The sequence below is a fragment of the Chironomus tepperi genome, unplaced genomic scaffold (genome assembly GCF_022539635.2).
Source record: "Chironomus tepperi strain 1889 unplaced genomic scaffold, CSIRO-AGI_Ctep_v1 contig_128, whole genome shotgun sequence".
NCBI classification, from domain to species: Eukaryota; Metazoa; Arthropoda; class Insecta; order Diptera; family Chironomidae; genus Chironomus; species Chironomus tepperi.
The window spans coordinates 1,176,468-1,198,749 of NW_027226250.1; the positions used below are offsets into that span (position 1 = coordinate 1,176,468).

Here is a 22,282-nt window from a genome sequence, read left to right on the forward strand (position 1 = left end):
AATGTAGAAAAAGAAGTAGAAAAGTATCAACGGAGAATTGATGTTTTGATCTGAAAATTTCAAATATTCTTTATAACAAGTTGATTTTTTACTCAAAACACGTTGCGAAACAAAGAAGTATGGAGCCAAATATATTTTATATGAATTCCTTTACATCGTAATCATAAGATTTTTCACATAATAAATTTCACAATTGTTTGTTTTAATTAATTAATTTATTTTAAAATTTACAAAGACGACAAAAAATTATTAATAAAAGGTGTGAATACGTCCGATGAGACATGTTCTACTTACACTAAATACAATTTTTCTGTTTATATTTTGTCAAATTAATAATAAAAAAAATTGGAAAAGAGATGAAAACACGATGAAAGAATTTATTTTTCTGTGGTTGAATAAATTGCGATTATAGAGCAGCGAAAATTTGGCGCCTGAAACGCGATCCAGTATTAAGAAAATTTTGAAAAAATCATGTGGAAATTCCACGTTTTATTGTGTGACTCAAGCGCATTTTTACCCAGCGAGCAGTACCTAAGTATGAAAACAACGGTCAATTTATATTCAAAAAATAACGGCCAAATGAAAATCAAATCTTTGACGAATTGAAATTTTTAAAGTTTTGTAAATATACTGAAAAATTTGAAGAAAAATATAAATTAAAGCATTTAGAGATAGTTTTAAGCTACCAGAACAAACCAGCAACTCGATAAGACGGAGCTAAAGAAGCAAAAGTCCCTTGATAGTTCACTTAGCAAGATGCAGGTCACGAAAATCAGTGTTGAATTTGAATTCACGGATTCGAATTTCCATCACCGTCCAAGTGATTTATCGGAAGTTTACTTCGACTTCTTAAGTATAGCAGTTTAAAGATGGGAACTAAGAATTAGACAACGTCAAAGTGAAATTAATAAGCATCATTTTTTCCGCTAAAATCAAACATTTTACACGCTTTTATTTAAGTCACTCTGTTTGTATGCGTCAAATCTTGGAATCGATTTTTCGACCACTTCTGTTGCTCCTATTGAGCTCAAAATTTTTCTACATGTGTATTCCCGATGACAATACAATATTTAGGCATTTTGAAATCTCAAGAGTTCTTAATTATGCTATAATTAATTAAATATTATTTGAGATGGGAAAAAAATCCGAAGTCAATTAAGTATATTCACAATGTACATGAATTAGACCATTAATAGAACTGGAATCCAGTTTATATGATTTATTCTGCATTCATTAATAATACCAACTATTAATTATATTAAATGTACTATTTGTTTAAAGTATTTTTGGAAGAGAAAAAATAAAGATAAGTATTTTTCTCATGGAATATTTAAATTTCAAAAAACCGTTAAAGTTTGAATCTCAAACAACCGTTAAATTAAAATGAAATTTCAAATATGGTTCTGGATGTTTCTGGATCTTGATATACTGTATAAATATGGTGCTGGATGTTACTGGATCTTGCTATATTGCATAAATATGGTTCTGGATGTTACTGGATCTTCCTAAACTGTATAAATATGGTTCTGGATGTTACTGGATCTTCCTATATTGCATAAATTTGGTTCTGGATGTTACTGGATCTTGCTATATTGCATAAATATGGTTCTGGATGTTCCTGAATCTTCCTAAACTGTATAAATACGGTTCTGGATGTTACTGGATTTTCCTATACTGTATAAATATGGTTCTGGATGTTGCTGGATCTTACTATACTGTATAAATATGGTGCTGGATGTTACTGGATCTTGCTATATTGCATAAATATGGTTCTGGATGTTACTGGATCTTCCTAAACTGTATAAATATGGTTCTGGATGTTACTGGATCTTCCTAAACTGTATAAATACGGTGCTGGATGTTACTGGATCTTACTATACTGCATAAATACGGTGCTGGATGTTACTGGATCTTAATATACTGTACAAATATGGTTCTGGATGTTACTGGATCTTCCTAAACTGTATAAATATGGTGCTGGATGTTACTGGATATTACTATACTGCATAAATACGGTGCTGGATGTTACTGGATCTTACTATACTGCACAAATATGGTGCTGGATGTTACTGGATCTTACTATTCTGCACAAATATGGTGCTGGATGTTACTGGATCTTGCTATATTGTATAAATATGGTTCTGGATGTTACTGGATCTTCCTAAACTGTACAAATATCGTGCTGGATGTTACTGGATCTTCCTAAACTGTACAAATATGGTACTGGATGTTACTGGATCTTCCCAATCTGTGATCTATACACAGTCGAACGAACGAAGCGAAGTGAAGTGGAGTTCGACATTACTGTGATCTATACACAGTCGGACGAACGAAGCGAAGCGAAGTGGAGTTCGACATTACTGTGATCTATACACAGTCGGACGAACGAAGCGAAGCGAAGTGGAGTTCGACATTACTGTGATCTATACACAGTCGGACGAACGAAGCGAAGCGAAGTGGAGTCCGATACTACTGTGAACTATGCACAGTAGGACGAATGAAGCGAAGCGAAATGGAGTCCGACACTACTGTGATCTATGCACAGTCGGACGAACGAAGCGAAGCGAAGTGGAGTTCGACATTACTGTGATCTATACACAGTCGGACGAACGAAGCGAAGCGAAGTGGAGTTCGACATTACTGTGATCTATACGCAGTCGGACGAACGAAGCGAAGCGAAGTGGAGTCCGGCACTACTGTGATCTATACACAGTCGGACGAACGAAGCGAAGCGAAGTGGAGTCCGGCACTACTGTGATCTATGCACAGTCGGACGAACGAAGCGAAGCGAAGTGGAGTCCGATACTACTGTGATCTATACGCAGTCGGACGAACGAAGCGAAGCGAAGTGGAGTCTGGCACTACTGTGATCTATGCACAGTCGGACGAACGAAGCGAAGCGAAGTGGAGTCCGACACTACTGTGATCTATGCACAGTCGGACGAACGAAGCGAAGCGAAGTGGAGTCCGACACTACTGTGATCTATGCACAGTCGGACGAACGAAGCGAAGCGAAGTGGAGTCCGACACTACTGTGATCTATGCACAGTCGGACGAACGAAGCGAAGCGAAGTGGAGTCCGACACTACTGTGATCTATGCACAGTCGGACGAACGAAGCGAAGCGAAGTGGAGTTCGACATTACTGTGATCTATACACAGTCGGACGAACGAAGCGAAGCGAAGTGGAGTCCGGCACTACTGTGATCTATGCACAGTCGGACGAACGAAGCGAAGCGAAGTGGAGTCCGACACTACTGTGATCTATGCACAGTCGGACGAACGAAGCGAAGCGAAGTGGAGTCCGACACTACTGTGATCTATGCACAGTCGGACGAACGAAGCGAAGCGAAGTGGAGTCCGACACTACTGTGATCTATACACAGTCGGACGAACGAAGCGAAGCGAAGTGGAGTCCGACACTACTGTGATCTATGCACAGTCGGACGAACGAAGCGAAGCGAAGTGGAGTCCGACACTACTGTGATCTATGCACAGTCGGACGAACGAAGCGAAGCGAAGTGGAGTCCGACACTACTGTGATCTATGCACAGTCGGACGAACGAAGCGAAGCGAAGTGGAGTCCGGCACTACTGTGATCTATGCACAGTCGGACGAACGAAGCGAAGCGAAGTGGAGTCCGACACTACTGTGATCTATGCACAGTCGGACGAACGAAGCGAAGCGAAGTGGAGTCCGACACTACTGTGATCTATGCACAGTCGGACGAACGAAGCGAAGCGAAGTGGAGTCCGACACTACTGTGATCTATGCACAGTCGGACGAACGAAGCGAAGCGAAGTGGAGTTCGACATTACTGTGATCTATACACAGTCGGACGAACGAAGCGAAGCGAAGTGGAGTCCGATACTACTGTGATCTATGCACAGTCGGACGAACGAAGCGAAGCGAAGTGGAGTCCGATACTACTGTGATCTATGCACAGTCGGACGAACGAAGCGAAGCGAAGTGGAGTCCGACACTACTGTGATCTATGCACAGTCGGACGAACGAAGCGAAGCGAAGTGGAGTTCGACATTACTGTGATCTATACACAGTCGGACGAACGAAGCGAAGCGAAGTGGAGTCCGACACTACTGTGATCTATACACAGTCGGACGAACGAAGCGAAGCGAAGTGGAGTCCGACACTACTGTGATCTATGCACAGTCGGACGAACGAAGCGAAGCGAAGTGGAGTCCGGCACTACTGTGATCTATGCACAGTCGGACGAACGAAGCGAAGCGAAGTGGAGTCCGACACTACTGTGATCTATGCACAGTCGGACGAACGAAGCGAAGCGAAGTGGAGTCCGACACTACTGTGATCTATGCACAGTCGGACGAACGAAGCGAAGCGAAGTGGAGTCCGACACTACTGTGATCTATACACAGTCGGACGAACGAAGCGAAGCGAAGTGGAGTCCGACACTACTGTGATCTATGCACAGTCGGACGAACGAAGCGAAGCGAAGTGGAGTCCGACACTACTGTGATCTATACACAGTCGGACGAACGAAGCGAAGCGAAGTGGAGTCCGACACTACTGTGATCTATGCACAGTCGGACGAACGAAGCGAAGCGAAGTGGAGTCCGACACTACTGTGATCTATACACAGTCGGACGAACGAAGCGAAGCGAAGTGGAGTCCGACACTACTGTGATCTATACACAGTCGGACGAACGAAGCGAAGCGAAGTGGAGTCCGACACTACTGTGATCTATACACAGTCGGACGAACGAAGCGAAGCGAAGTGGAGTCCGACACTACTGTGATCTATGCACAGTCGGACGAACGAAGCGAAGCGAAGTGGAGTCCGACACTACTGTGATCTATGCACAGTCGGACGAACGAAGCGAAGCGAAGTGGAGTCCGACACTACTGTGATCTATGCACAGTCGGACGAACGAAGCGAAGCGAAGTGGAGTCCGACACTACTGTGATCTATGCACAGTCGGACGAACGAAGCGAAGCGAAGTGGAGTCCGACACTACTGTGATCTATACACAGTCGGACGAACGAAGCGAAGCGAAGTGGAGTCCGACACTACTGTGATCTATACACAGTCGGACGAACGAAGCGAAGCGAAGTGGAGTCCGACACTACTGTGATCTATACACAGTCGGACGAACGAAGCGAAGCGAAGTGGAGTCCGACACTACTGTGATCTATGCACAGTCGGACGAACGAAGCGAAGCGAAGTGGAGTCCGACACTACTGTGATCTATACACAGTCGGACGAACGAAGCGAAGCGAAGTGGAGTCCGACACTACTGTGACCTAATAACAGTCGGACGAACGAAGCGAAGCGAAGTGGAGTCCGGCACTACTGTGATCTATACACAGTCGGACGAACGAAGCGAAGCGAAGTGGAGTCCGACACTACTGTGATCTATACACAGTCGGACGAACGAAGCGAAGCGAAGTGGAGTCCGACACTACTGTGATCTATGCACAGTCGGACGAACGAAGCGAAGCTGTCCGACACTACTGTGATCTATACACAGTCGGACGAACGAAGCGAAGCGAAGTGGAGTCCGACACTACTGTGATCTATACACAGTCGGACGAACGAAGCGAAGCGAAGTGGAGTCCGACACTACTGTGATCTATGCACAGTCGGACGAACGAAGCGAAGCGAAGTGGAGTTCGACATTACTGTGATCTATACACAGTCGGACGAACGAAGCGAAGCGAAGTGGAGTCCGATACCACTGTGACCTAATAACAGTCGGACGAACGAAGCGAAGCGAAGTGGAGTCCGATACTACTGTGACCTAATAACAGTCGGACGAACGAGTCTGGCACTACTGTGATCTATACACAGTCGGACGAACGAAGCGAAGCGAAGTGGAGTTCGACATTACTGTGATCTATACACAGTCGGACGAACGAAGCGAAGCGAAGTGGAGTCCGGCACTACTGTGATCTATGCACAGTCGGACGAACGAAGCGAAGCGAAGTGGAGTCCGACACTACTGTGATCTATGCACAGTCGGACGAACGAAGCGAAGCGAAGTGGAGTCCGACACTACTGTGACCTAATAACAGTCGGAGGAACGAAGCGGAGCGAAGTGGAGTCCGACACTACTGTGATCTATACACAGTCGGACGAACGAAGCGAAGCGAAGTGGAGTCCGACACTACTGTGACCTAATAACAGTCGGACGAACGAAGCGAAGCGAAGTGGAGTCCGACACTACTGTGATCTATACACAGTCGGACGAACGAAGCGAAGCGAAGTGGAGTCCGGCACTACTGTGATCTATACACAGTCGGACGAACGAAGCGAAGCGAAGTGGAGTCCGACACTACTGTGATCTATGCACAGTCGGACGAACGAAGCGAAGCGAAGTGGAGTCCGACACTACTGTGATCTATGCACAGTCGGACGAACGAAGCGAAGCGAAGTGGAGTCCGACACTACTGTGATCTATACACAGTCGGACGAACGAAGCGAAGCGAAGTGGAGTCCGACACTACTGTGATCTATGCACAGTCGGACGAACGAAGCGAAGCGAAGTGAACCGTCACCGAAATATTTTAAGTATTTACTTAAACGAATTGAATACACATGGGTCGAAAAATCTATTACTTGATATGACTAAAAAGGATAAAATAAATTTATATAAAAAAAAAACTTTTTTTTAAAAGTACACGCTTTTATTCAAGAGTGAACTAAAAAGAAGAAAATAATTTTTTCCGGACACACAAATATAAAACAAAATTTTTAACTAAAAATAAAAGCGTGGGGCGCTCATAATAGACATAATGTTATACATTCTTAGTTACTTGGACATTCAAGCCAACTGCTCAACAAGGTATAACAAGCAGATTTACTCTAATAGGTATTAATATTTAAATTGATAAGATTCTATTTTAGCACTAGAAAAAGAAAAGTTAAATTAGTTCACAAAAAGAATTAGGAAATTGTAAGCAAGTATCCCGAACAGATAAGGAGCATGCTCATGAGTATGCTCATATAGTTGAGTTATATTAATTGAGTATACATATAAGCACGCTCATTAAAATGAGAATATTCATTGTCTGCTAGGATATTCGACTACTGTAAATGGTAAACGCTGACATTTATACAATTTCAAAACTATGTCCTAGTAACTAAGAATGTATAACATTATGTCTATTATGAGCGCCCCACGCTTTTATTTTTAGTTAAAAATTTTGTTTTATATTTGTGTGTCCGGAAAAAAATTATTTTCTTCTTTTTAGTTCACTCTTGAATAAAAGCGTGTACTTTAAAAAAGTTTTTTTTTATATAAATTTATTTTCTAGTCCACTTTCTATGTATGCGCTGAAATCGATGATATGAAAAATGATTTTTGAAGCGTAATAGTAAAGGAAATTAATAATTTTGCAGAGCAAATAAATTTATCATCACGATCATTACTGTATACCTAATTTGTTTTATATTTAACTAAAGGAGTGAGATGGAATTGTGGATAAATATTGCGACATATTTTTTATAGGTAACTATTTTATACTTTTAAAAGTTAATCGTCATCATCTTAATGCGTTGGATTGTATTTATGGTATTAAATGAGTTTAATTAACTTATAAATTGTATCAGGATAGAATTGATTTATTGAAGGTCGTTCTTATAGATTTATGGAGCTATTTGAATAAAATATTCATTTAAAAGTGGTGATCTTTAGACAAGAACATATGTAAAAGTTTACATTTACATTTTCTGGATGTCTCGACGTTGACTAGATCTAGATCTTGAGAATCTAAAGTTGCTTAAAATGTCTCGACTTTTACGAATTCCTCAAGGAGCAAGAAACAATTAAATGATATCATCCATCACGTAACCGTTAAAGAACCTTCACTTCTTACAGTCAACATGAAGTCATAGCGACACCCTGACGACGAAGCAGCACCGTGGCTACTGCATTAGGTTGTTCGGACATGAGACATCATGCCATAAAATCATGTACCAAACACTTGACGACAACATTTTCCAATTGACTGCCACTTAATTCTAAGTTTACTGTATCCCGGGACTTAATTACACGGCTCCCTATCAACACATATTCATAGTTCATAATGCAGATGATTTCATATAAACGTTCTGATTACTCAGAAGTATGAGATCAAAAAACTAGCACTTCATAAGAACTATTAAATCAATCGAAATCTTATAGAAAATGTCTAGAAGAAGTAAATTACAAATTCTTTCAAGGCCATTCAACGCTTTACAGATGAATGAAAACATTTCATGAAAAACTTAACATGCAAAGATGCGCCAAAGAAATTTAAATTTATTATCATTTACTGTATGAATCGGTGTAATTACAACAAATGACGACAATTTAAAGACAAATTTCCCATTTTTCATGCAATTTGTAGTAAATTTACACATCCATGGTTCAAGGAAGTTTATTGAAAAATGAAAAGTAATAGCTCATTTAGATTCTGTTGACTTTTGAGTTTTTCATCGGAAACTTTTTGCTGGTAATGGATTAAACTAACAATTGTACTTGGATTGTTAGCTAAGAGGAAAGAAAAATAATTTGAAGAAGCTATCTATTCAACCCTGAACAATTTATTTTCTTCCCTCAAGTTTTATCCTTGAAGAAAAGGTTAAGGAATAATGTCAATATTGCTTTAAATGTTTAGGAGGCAATTAAATTGGTATTGGACTTAATATTGGAAATTGCCAGTGGGAGAGTCAGTTACAATCGCCATCTAAAGTAATACATTGATCAAAATTGATCATTAAGAGAAATTGGTAAATATAAGTTGTGCAGTAATTGCAATAGAATCGTTTTAGTATCTGTAGACTTGCAAATGGACAATTAAAAGATGATTGCCAGAAAAAGAGCCACCTTAAAACCATTAAAAATGCAGATAAATCTTAATTGATGTTTATTATTCGGAGTTTAAAACTAGAATGATTTTTAATTTTAAAAGGGCTTCCAACTATGCACAATAAATATTATTCAAATCTTAAATGAACGTTACACCACATAATATGGTGAAATTCTTGTTGAAATTGCATTGTACATCAATATTATTGTTTCATGTCATCAACCTCTAACGCTCACTGCAAAATGGTGTAAACATTTCATCATTTGCGCTCTAGTAAAGGTTAAAGATCACATTGGACAGCTGTAGTTTAACTAATGAAACATGACATGTGTAACAACGAGAAAAAGAATTTTTCCACCATTCATAAAATTTCAAAACATCATAGTAATCATAAAGAGAAATTCACACATGAAAGGATTTCCTAAAAGAAAAGGAACAAACAACAGAATTAATCATTATTGCTCTTTGTAAAATGAACAAGTTCCATCAAAATATGTCATAGTTCATTATGTGTTCCTGAATGAAGAAAAAAAACATACATAAAAAAAAGTTTTTTTGAACAGGAATGAATGGAACTGAATGGTAGATAGAATATATGTCATTTTCATAGATAATACATGAACAGATGACTCTGTTGCCAGTTCCACTTTAAAATTTTACATTAAAAAAGAGAAAAGAAATCTTGTTTTCAATTGTATTCTGTGCCTTCAATTGTACATTGTGCATCAGATGGCGAAATAAAAGGAAGGGAAATAACAAAACTTTATATTGTGTCGTGCTGCTTTTGTATTTTCCCTCTCATCAATATATCTAGAAGCTTCAGGAAGGCAATTATTGGATTTGATTGATTTTCGGATGACGTATTTAGTAGCATTAAAAAATAGGTATGGAACAAATATCATTCAGCAGGTAATCCAGATCGCGGAATATCTATATACCATAAAGACGTCAATTGTGTCTTATTTCAGCACTCTGATACCGATTATCCTGTATTATATTTAGATATTGGGCTTAGCCGCAAATAACGTTCCATTTTTTTCAAAATTTCAACGGAAAATAATTTTTTTCACAAACAGAATACTAATTATGTTAATTAAACTAGTTTAAAGCATGATTTGCTTTCGTCTTTTCGTCTTTTCACAACTTTTCTTCTATTATTTAATATTTTTACTACGTGAATCAAATCGTTAGAATTCTAGCGCGGAATATTTATAATATCCTGTTTGTTTTAGAAAGCTTTCGTATGGAAATTCTGCATGTTTTAAATAAAAAACATTGAATTTTAAAAATAACACAAAACATTAGATTTAAAAACATTAAGAGTTATTTCCGTTGCATAATCTAAAGGCGTTAATCAATTGTATGAATTATATCCAAGTGATTGACATTTGCTTTTAGTTTCTTCCTTTTTTATAGACATTATATTGCGATTCTAGGTATTTTGTTTATTATTAACTACTAAAAAGCAATTTCATCATCAAGGCCACAACACTTCTATTCAACTGGATCTAACTTAGAATTCAAATCCAGCTATTGCAATTGAGATTCTAAAATATTATCTCAATTTCGAATGTCAACAATAGGATTTAAAGTCAATTGCGACTTAAATATGAAAATTCCAATTCATACAGCCATAAAAATAAGGTCAGTTTACAATATTCTTGATGACAGTAGATTGAGGTCATGGTTTATAATGCATAAGACACATACAGTCTTCACGAAATTGAATTTTTTGTGTGCTATAAATGTCAAGCCTTATGTCAACGCATTTTGGGAATATAATAACCTGCCGATGTCTCTTTTCAACTGATCTCATAACTTTTGTTAAAGTCTGGCCTACTTTTTATCAAATCCCAATTCACATTCACCTTTGATAGCTGTAGAATCTTTGTTGATGTACTTCCAATTTTAGCTTTAATTTTTAAGCGATTCAAAAAATTCTTCAAAGTTTTTGACCCCAAAAATATTACGCTGTTTATTGCCTTTTTCTCAAGACATAAATTCTACATTTTTGTTTTCAATTCCAATGCCATTTATAATTTTGGTTAATAAAAGAACTGATCAATAGGAATTTGTAGTACTTCATATGAAATTAAATCGTAGAAAAAAATTGTCTGAATGCTAAATAGAAATATGGATATAAAACGCATTTTTCGTGGATATAGGAATCGGCTGTCGACCCTTGTTCATGCTATATTGATTCAATTCCTTAAACAATGCTCAATTCTGACTAAAGGATTAAATTAACAGAGTAACTGTCACGTTTATTAACATCATGTCATAGTGTTTTTATTTGTAAACAGACATTGATAGCTAAATAAAAGTTCATGACATGAAGGCTTTATAAACAACTGACATAATTTTAAATTGAAACCATTATAGGATTTTTTTAAAAATGAAGGTTAAACATTTCCTTGTAAAATGAATATGAGACGTAATACGTAATGCGTAATAAGTATATGTCGCAGTGATAATTGTTAACTGTGTGTGTGGCACACTGGTGTGACGGTGTGTTAAGAGGTTTTAAACCCAAATAAAATTGTCACTGCTGTGTCATAGCTTTTTCGAGAAATTTAAACATGATAATCCCATACTGGGTCATGTAGCATGGTCCTTCCAAAACAGATGTACTTTATCGGTATGCTCAATATAACATGATGTGTTCGCGACGCGAAAATTTTCTATGACAATCGAGGTGTGTCGCGACACATAAAATGTTGCACACCACTGATATATTTGATGAAACCCTAAAACATGAACTTTACATGAAAATAAATGCAAATGAATTCTGTATAAAGCTCCTACATATTTAAGAATGAAATTACATTATAAGGAAGTCAATTCAATAAAAAAATATGATGTCCTTCAGAAAAGATAACGAATTCTTAATTAAACATAACTGACCTTTAGTTACATAAATTCCCATAAATTTAAAAATAGATATTCTGTCAACACTTGGAAGGCTTCTCTGGGCTACTCAGTTGGTAAAAAGAAGATTAAAGCTCTGGAAGCTTCTTAGATTCTTAATCAGAGACTATAACCAGAGGGACGTTGGGAAATCGAGCTACCGAAATGGAAGAACTCTTCACCGCTTTTAGGAGATAAGACTCGAAATAGACGAAGCTTAAGAAAAAGCCTTCTTTATTTGTTCCTACTCTAAAGTTATTCTATGTGCTTAATTTATTAAATAAAATTTGGAACTTATGCTTATCGATAACAATTTCAAAGCACTTACAATAAATTAAAACAATAGCATGATTCGTATGATTTCTCGCAATTTTCAATAATCTTGTATTTACTCTAACCATCATCAAATTGTACGATTCAGTTCCTTTAATATCGCGTGCCAAACTGACACACTTTTCGGTTTGTTGAACTTACTTTAATTATGCAGTAACACTAACGATGAAAACCATTTGTTTTCGTGTGTTCACATCACCCAAATTCAAAAGGATTTTATGATAATCAAGACTAATGGATAAGCACATCCTTTTGACATTTTCTATAGAATATAGCTGTATTCTTATGTAGGGTAGCACACAATTCTTCTTGATATTCTGTGTTTTGGTTTTTTGGTACTCATAAATTTGCATGAATGGCAAAAAAACTCAATTAGATATTGGTTATTTGGGTTTTGTATATTTTCTGAGTCTATAAATCATTTTATGAGCAGCTCAAAACATCCATCGACTATGAGTGTCATGCTGTTTATAACAATTCTATTCAGCCTCAATTTTATACGGTATTGATTATTCTGAATAAATCCTTTGCTCCAATTCATGAACATTCGTCCGAATTCTTAGACCATTCTTGATAGCATATACGTGGAAGTAATTTAATTTTTTATTAAAATATTAAGAAATGTAAATTTTTCAAGTTTTTTACTAGTATGGACTTGAAATAAAATCAAGTTTCGACAGGATTCGTATCTGAAAACAGGTACATTTTGCATAAAATTGTCATAGCGTCTACAATGTTGTTGGTTCTTTAAAGATTTCCCAATTGATATTGTGAGTTAAAGCGAAAATATCTTTTTTTATGAGCAAAATTACAAATTAACGTAAATTTCAAATTTGAAAATTTGTAGGAAAAAATATCTGTTTTTTGAACTTCAATTTTCTGGTGGTGTAAATCAGTTTTCTTGTGTTTCGTCTTCAGTGTGCTGTTCCTGTTTTTAACCGTGAAAAACCATAAATAAAGTAGTTAACGATAGACGCAGCTTCATACGTCATCTAAAGGAGGTCTTGTATCACAATTTTACGAATCTTGTACACATAAATAAGGTAAATTTTTCAGTAAAAATTAACAAAATTCTTTGAACTTAGAAAATGAAAGATTGATACCTTAATTAATAACGTCAGAATCGTCAATATGAACACAAATTTTTACATGACAACCAAGTTCTGATAAGAAAATCCGTAGAAATATTAGACGACAGTATTAACATTTCAATGATACTTCAGAGAAGAAAAAAGGAGGAAAAAGTTTTCTCATTATTTTTCATTTGAACAGAAATGTCAATAGAACCAAGCAATTTACTTCAAAATTGTTTTTGATTATATCTTAAATCAAGAGAAAATATCATGGCTTTGCTGTCGCGTTTAAAAAAATGAAGAATTTTGTCTCAAACGAAACTTAAATTCAAGGTCATTTTGTTATTCTTGGCTTAACATACATGGTTACAGGTTTAGCTAGCAGAAATAAGGATGATATAGCTAATTTGATGCAAATTTGAAGCACATAATTTAAACAAATAGATCCACTTCTCACATGAGCTGATTTAATATTCTAATCCGGTTCTAGTTTCTTTCGTTCTTCTCATTTTTAAGCCTCATCAGTTTTGTACAGTCTGGAGTTCCAAAATATTTTGATTTAATTTTGGTGGTAGCTTCATTATCTCAATTTCGCTGCTTATCTAGAGCAGGCTTAAATTTTTGACGGTCATTCAAATGAAATGAATCTTTAAAACAAAAAAGGTTATCACATAAATCTCCAAGATAATTTCTGTGCTGTGCTGTTATGTATGACGAATATTTATTTTTAAATTTTATAACTATTACTTAACACGCTTGATTAATATAATATTAAAATTATTCTTTTTATTGTCTAACGAATTAATTAAAAATTCATTAAAACATTTTAAGTACCTATTTACAATTTATTTGAGTCATTATCAGTATAAGGGTATGGGTGAATTGTTTCTGACTTATCAATAAACAGAAAAGTATAATATGAATTGTGAAATCATTCAGAATGACAACATAAATGCTTTAAAGGTCAGTATACTCTTGATGATTATTTCTATATCAAAACTTGATAGATTATCGTAAAACCTATATGGATGTATGCAGGCGTGTACTAGGGATTAAATTATAAAAGATTAATTTTAATCCATAGTGCAATAATTTAAGGACTATAAGACTTTAGATAGCAAAACATTCACGATTATCACATTCGGATCATTTAGGTCATTTTTATCATTTCGTTTAGGATCATCGGAACAAAATATTTCAATCATGATCTTCATTATTATCTCCTTGGCATAGAATAGTGTTGAAAGCGTGTCTTTTCGTCCGACGAACACGATTTATCCAGATCGAAACAAATAAAATAATTATTTCACAAATATTTATTGATAAATTCAGAATAATGGTGATAATTATAATTTGTTGGTTTTCCCGATCAGATAGCTATAAGAATCAAATAATTAATGTGTGAATGAAATGAAATATGAGTCGGCCATACTTTTTCGTGACGAGATTTTATACGTCCACTCTTATGGACTGTTTGGACGAAAAAGAAAGCAAAAAAGTGAAATGGCAAAGATCATTGTATGGATGCTATAAAAATAAGTGAGAACGCTATAATCTAATCGGGTATGCTATAAATTGGGCAAATTCGGAAAAATATAAAAACAAAATGACCGTTAATTAACAAGGTCCCCCCTGGAACACCCTGAAGGGGTGTCCACAACTTATTTACGGGATCGTTTGTTTGTGCAAATTTTGTTCCGAATATTTTTCAACTCCTTCCTCTTCTCGATTATCTCTCTCAGGTCTGGCTGATGATTTGTGGCTGAATTGAATTCAGTCTCTAATGACTCATTTGTACCGAAGTTGATGATGATGTTCCCATTATGTACAGATACTTTCCTCTTCTTTGCTTTGGTATCATTCTTTGTAGGCATAAACTCATCTGGTTTTGGAATGGTTGGAAGTCTTTGAACATCTACATCTCCTTTACTCATGTCTATGGATGTTGTGCTGAAATCGTACTTCTGACTTCGTGAGCAAACGGCGAGAATACCTCCACAGTCACTATTTATTGGAATTGGTTTGTGAAAGCCCCTTGCGTCTGAGATGGAAGTTGTTATGAGTAATGTGCGTGTTGGAAGATTGTTTGGTACTTGTAGATCCAGAAATGCGTACATAGGCTTCACGATTGTTTTAATTTTGTTGAAATGTTTGCGAAGTACTGTGAAAGTTTGTTTGTAGGCAATGTTATTTGTACAAATTGCCTGTGATTCACTCCACATGAGGGCCGTTTGTACTGACGCTTCATCCTCAAAACCCACAAAGCAACTGAAGGGTTTTATTCCGTTCCAATTGCTGGAAGCTATGAGTTTTACAACTCCAAACTCTGACATGACGCTGAAAACGTCGCTTGCTGCAAATTTTGGTGGAAAGTTGTTGGCATAAATTATCTTTCTTCCCGACTTTCCAATGAATTCCTCTTTCTGTTCATCGTTGAGTTGAATATTTTTTGCAACTTCCAGTTTGTCATTGCCTTTACTGGCAAATTTATTTAATATAATCGCACGTTCACTTTGCATTTTTTGGCACTTTGTATAAATGTTTTGATTTTGCTGTTGTATTGTTTTCGCACCCTTTGTGTAGATAAAATTTAAATATTTTTTGACCAGTAGGCTGCAACTTGCGTATTTTTTGGTTTCGGCTTCTGGTTCTTCTAGTCTAATATCTATTTTTGCGATTAAATGTGCCGGGCGTTTTTCTAAAATAGTTCCGTCTTTGAGCTTTATATCTGCAACTCTAATTGCGAAATCCTTGCCAGGATATACCTTACAAATAATTCCTCTATTCCATAACGATGGATTTTTTGTTGGATCCATATAACATACATAGTCATTCAATTTTAATGAATATTTTGCAAGTGCGGAATTTACTGGACGACGAGTGATGATTGGCGCGTATTCGGATATGAATCTATGACGGAAGGCTTGGACTAAAGCATTAATTCTTCTTGCTGGCTTAATTTCCATGATATCTGGTGGATTTGTAAGTTCATTATTTGAGCTGTCATCCATACCTGGATAATTTTGATATCCTGTCATTAGGATATATGGACTTAACGGGATTTCATCCATTGATGACACAGGAACTTCCGTTAATGGACGATTATTGAGGTTCGCTTCAATTCTTGCCAAGGCTGCTTCCATTGATAGACGTGGAACTGTGAATTTGCCTAATGAGGCTTCCAGTCCTCTTTTGACATCTTTAATTAGACGTTCCCAGGCGCCTCCCCATGTTGGAGTGTATGGTGGATTAAAATGCCAAATTATACGTTTGTCAGCTGTTCCTTTTTCTAACTGGTCTTTGTCGATAACTTTTGCTGCTCCAACAAAATTCAATCCATTGTCGCTATAAATATGTGATATCGGACCTCTTCTTGCCCATAACTTGTCTAATGCAACAAGGAAATTTGCTGTGCTTTTATCGTCTAAAATCTCAAAATACACAGCTCTTGTGACCATACATGTAAAAATGACAACGTGAACATCAATTTTACGTCTCGAACGACCCACATAAACGGTAAATGGTCCAAATAAATCACATCCAGTATGGAAGAATGGTTTGTTGTTGATGTCAAGTCGAAAATCTGGTAAATCGGCCATTCTTGGCGATGATGGACGGATTCTTTTTTTGAGACAGTAGAGACATCTTGCTCTACATCTTCTGACTGCTCTTTTGGCGTTAATTATCCATACCCTGGATCTCATTTGAGCAATAATTGAGTTGTCACCGACATGTAGGTTGATTTTGTGATAATGATTGACGATTGAATCCGTAATCTCGTGGAAATTTGGTAGAATCGGAGGTGCTCTTGTGTTTAATGGAAAATTTGATGATAATCTCGTTGTGGCTCGAATTAGTAATGTCTGATTGCAAAAAAATGGCGATAGTGAGGAAAGTTGACTTGTTTTTTTGACTTTGCCTTCCTTTTGTAAACTTTTCCATTCTTCAGCGAAAACGACTTTCTGAACTTCTCGTATGACATAATTTTCAGCTCTTGATATCTCTGAATTTGTGAATTGTCCTGTTCGGCGAAGTTTTGGCATTTGAGGTATTAGGTAATCTGCAAAACGCAAGGCTTTAGCGATTACTCTAATGAGTACGGGCCAATTTGCACGTACTTTTGCGGATATTTCGGTGAGAACGTTCTGGATTGACTCTAACTTGTTATTTGAAATCTTGGATATGGCAACGTTAACTTCGATCTTTTTTGTCACACTCGTTGATGGCTGTTTTGGCCACTTATCAGGATGTTCATACAGGAACGCTGGGCCGTTGAACCATTCATGTGCTGAGTTGCTATAATCTATGGATCTTTCTTTCGTGGCGTAATCTGCCACGTTTTGCTTTGATGGAACATAACGCCATTTATCTGCTGATGTAAGTTCTTGAATTTCGGCAATTCTTGGAGCTGTAAATGCTGTTCTTGGAAGATGATGTGTTTTTATCCATTTAAATACGATATCAGAATCTGTCCAGCAATTATAATCCACGAATTTTATTCTTCTATGCCACTGCATCACAGACTTGAGTAAGCGGGCGCCAATAAGGCCAGACATTAGCTCAAGCCGTGGAATGGACATATATTTTAACGGTGCTACTCTCGCTTTGGCAGCAATCAGACGAATTGTGACTGAATCACCATGTTGGACTCTTATATATGCACATGCGGCATAAGCTTCCGTTCCTGCGTCTACAAATACGTGTAATGTGACTTCACAATCTCTTAATGGAAATTGACTGTAACTTCTGGGAATTTCTAGTTTTGCAACATCATTAAAATCTTTGAGCCACTTCTTAAACTCCTCGCATATGTCACTTGGCGGTTTTTTCTTCCAATCTGTGCCTGCTCTCCAGACATGTTGCATAATCATGTGTCCTCTTATGCGAAATGGTGCTATTTGCCCTAATGGATCAAAGATCCTCATGACTGTACTGAGCATTTCCTTTTTTGTAGGAGTATAATCCTGTTCAACGACCTTTTTAATCATACTATCGTCGTTGAGTCTATAAACATATACGTCGGTTTGTGGCTTCCAGAATATGCCGAGTACTTTGGTAATTAGCTCTTCTTGATCATTTGCAATTTCGCTCATCTTCTTACTGACATGATCTTTTGGCAAATTGTCCAGAAGCTCTTTGCTGTTTGACTGAAATTCAACTAAAGGCCATCCAATTTTAGAGAACATACATATCAGATCTTTTGCGACCTTTGTTGCTTCCTGGACTGTATCTCTGCTATCTGGCGCATCGTCAACATACATTTGATTGATTGCCACATCTGATGCTTCTGGAAACTCGGCTTTACAATTTTTAGCATGGTCGATTCTGATGGCACTTGTTACTGATGGACTGGATGTTGGTCCGAAAATGACTCGAGTCTGTCTGTATATTTTTGGCTCTTTAGAACTGTCTCCTTCTCTCCACAACGTTAATTGACTGTATTGGTCTTCCTCATTGAGTAAGTTCTGGTTAAACATGGACTTAACATCCGCTTGATACGCTATTTGACCTTCACGTAACGAGCACATAGATTGTGGCAAAGGAACTAAGTTGTCTGGTCCCTTTAAAAGCTGTGAATTCAGGGAAATGCCTTTGAAGCAAGCTGCTGTGTCGTTTACCCATCGAGGTTTTGGTGGTGACTTGTTCTTATTGAACACGAGAAAACCGTATACGTAATTTCGTCTTGGATGTTTGTTTGCTTCTTCTCTTGTTGTTTCTATCAGCCATCCATTGTTGATTTGTTCCTTGAATTGTTTGTTGACGAAATCCAGCATATCGAGTTTCACGAGACGTTTTTCAATTGAAATGAGACGATTTACAGCTTCTTGATAATTGTCAGGCATTGTGATGTTCTCATGTGCCCATAATAGACCCGTTTCGTAGCGACCCTTGCCGGGAATAAATTTAGTTGTGGCTTTGATGACTTTCTCAGCTTGTTGATCTTCAGCACTCAATAATGAAGCATTCTTGTGAGCTATGCCGATGCTCTCAACATCGTTGCAAGAACGAATGTATCGAAGCAAGTCGTCATTTGATACATCAGGTGTGTCTATTTGACAAGTGAAGCCGAGTAATACAGGATTTGCCCGATCGCAAGGATCGAAGCAAGATCCGTATAATACCCAACCTAACGGCGTAAGTGCTGCTACTGGATCTCCATCTTGACCACATACGGATGATAAATGTGCCATTAAATTAGCATGAGTTAGGCCTAGTAGTATTTGTGGAACTTGTTGGCTATAACACGGCAATGGAACGTCTTTCAAATAAGGAAAACGACGTTTGATTGTCTCTGGATCTTGCTCTTGTTCAGGTAGATTCAGCGATTGTGTGGCTGTAACATTCTTGATAACGATAGGCTTCGTTTTTCCGGACGGAAGGAAGTTTAAGTCAAACAACTTCGCTTGTGTGTCTGTATGCTCGATATCAGTTGCCCATCTTAGGTTGAGTTCATAATCCATTTGACTATTATACTTTGCTTGCTCAAATAACGAATGAGTAGCTAGTGATATTCCTGAACCACTATCATACATTATTGTCACTGGAATCAGCTTTCCATCAACTGCAACCACATGTCCAGGAACCATCGGAAAATGTGATACCGTTTGCAAGAAACGAGTATGTATATTAGCCGAGGTTGTCGTAAAACTGGGTAATTGTTCATTAGAATGTCCATGAAGTAACGGATGTCTATTCTTCACCTCGCAGCCTGTGATGTAGCATCTTAGACACCTATTCGGACAGTCTTCAATCTTGTGCTTATTTGAACACAAACAACGAGAGCATACTTGAAGTCGATTGATAACTTCGAGACGTTTGGCATCATTATACGATATTAATTCTGGACATTTGTAGAACGGGTGCTTCTGCTTGCACAGAAAGCATTCACAATTAGCGTAGCGATTCTTTCTCTTTCCACTACCTTTTTTGCGTTTATCTTGTGATTTACTGGAACTGCTACTTGTCGATGATGACGGTTGAGTCCCCCCGTCGCAAAGTCCCCCCGTGACTTCAATTGCATTGACATTTGCATTCACGATGGGTTTCGGACGATTGTTCTTAAAACTTAGGTCACGGATTTGTTCCTCTAAATATGCTATGACGCCATCAATATCCTCCGACCTATTGTTGGTTTTGGTCCATTGTCTCCACGATTTGACATGATCAGAGAACATTTTACTCTCAATAATGAACAGAATGGCTTGAGATGCTAATTCGTGTTGCTGATTATGTATACGACATTGCAATGCAAATTGTTTGGATTGTGTATATAATCCAGTAAGCTTTTGTTTGTCAGTAGCTTTGTCTACTCGTGGAAGTTGTGTAATCCTGTCCATAGCTACGCGTACAGCATTACCTCGTACTCCAAAAAAATCGTCAAGCCTCTTCAGTGTCGCTAAGGCTTCAGCACAAGGATCGGACAATTCAGTCACGAACATTTCTCTAGCTTCACCTTTGATTAAATCACGTAATCGATCCATATCTTCAAAATCACGAAAACTTCCTCTTACACTCGTTCGGACAAACTCAGATAAAAAGGTTGCCCACTTGGTAACATCTCCGTCAAAAGGAACCGGCTTAGCGAGACTTGAACGTAATAACATTAATCGATGGTCATCATATTGATCTGCTACTCTTTGTTGCTCTTCATAATTGGGCCAACCATTGCTAGTATTTGAGGCATTGAAAGTAGAATTATTAATACTGCTGACATTTGTGGCATGATTAGAAGGAATATTCATTGGAATTGGAATTGACGCTTGAGGGATCTGTGTCGTGTCTTCAACACCTTCGGCTAAGCGAAGAGTGTCGTTGAGACGATCGATAAATGTCGAATGAAACTGTCCTCTTGAGTGAATAGGAGGAACTAGATTTGATCCAGATCTGGACCTTTCCAAAGATATACTGCTTACAGCCTCCTGTAACTGCCTTAATTCCATTTGCTGTTTCATACTAATTGCTCTTTGAGCCTCTAATTCAGCAGACTGTTGTGTCAATTTGTCTACCTTCTCCTTCAATTGTTCTGCTAACCTCTCAGCGACTCTTTTTATTTCTTCGTATTCGGCTGATGAGATTGATGATGATGATGATGATGCATATTCGGCTGCCTTTCTTGCCCTTTCCTCAATTTCTTGAAATTTTTGATGAAGAGCACTGCTGCCAGTCGTACAGTCGGTACAGTAATAAGTTGTCAAGTGAGGCACAATGTTTGAATTGTAGCCAGCACAAGTGACATGAATAACGTTATTGCATGGCTTATTTCCTTCGGCTGTCAAGTTCATGCACTTCAGCATATCTCCTTCACGTACGTTACATTCATCCTGGCAGCGTTCATGATGAGCTTGTTCTACATTTGTCAAAAGGAATTTTGACATGTTGGCGTTTCTCAGATTTGACCAGTAACAACAAAATGATTTTCAATAACGATAGTTCTCCTTAAAAGAAAAACTATCTGATGATGTCTTTTCGTCCGACGAACACGATTTATCCAGATCGAAACAAATAAAATAATTATTTCACAAATATTTATTGATAAATTCAGAATAATGGTGATAATTATAATTTGTTGGTTTTCCCGATCAGATAGCTATAAGAATCAAATAATTAATGTGTGAATGAAATGAAATATGAGTCGGCCATACTTTTTCGTGACGAGATTTTATACGTCCACTCTTATGGACTGTTTGGACGAAAAAGAAAGCAAAAAAGTGAAATGGCAAAGATCATTGTATGGATGCTATAAAAATAAGTGAGAACGCTATAATCTAATCGGGTATGCTATAAATTGGGCAAATTCGGAAAAATATAAAAACAAAATGACCGTTAATTAACATCTCCATAAGAACAAATAAACAACTAAAAGAACTGCGTCCAATTCACCAATCTACAGCAATTCTTTTCCCATCAACCTTTTATTTCCACCATCATTGTTGTACCATATTTTACGCTATAAATGAATCTCCTTTTGAGAATTGAATGGACATGAAAAAAATTGTCGGTTAGGAACAAAGCGAAAAAGTTTTGTTCTTTTGTTTATTTTTTTCTTCATTATTGTCATGACTGAGGAGTAATAACAGAAGAAAGATGAAGAAATTTCAAACTAGAATGAATTTTATTCTTCTTTTGTTGTCAAAATGCGAG

General features: G+C 37.2%; 1 protein-coding gene across 1 annotated transcript; it reads right to left on the bottom strand.

The window, feature by feature from the left end:
* Positions 1–14,246: 14,246 nt before the first annotated feature.
* Positions 14,247–21,969, bottom strand: LOC139087660 (uncharacterized). Its single transcript, XM_070636538.1, has 2 exons — positions 16,155–21,969; positions 14,247–16,064 (listed from the first exon to the last, which is right to left on the bottom strand). The coding sequence occupies exons 1-2, from the start codon at positions 21,514–21,516 to the stop codon at positions 14,803–14,805; spliced, it is 6,624 nt and encodes a 2,207-aa protein (XP_070492639.1). The 5' UTR covers positions 21,517–21,969; the 3' UTR covers positions 14,247–14,802.
* Positions 21,970–22,282: the final 313 nt, after the last annotated feature.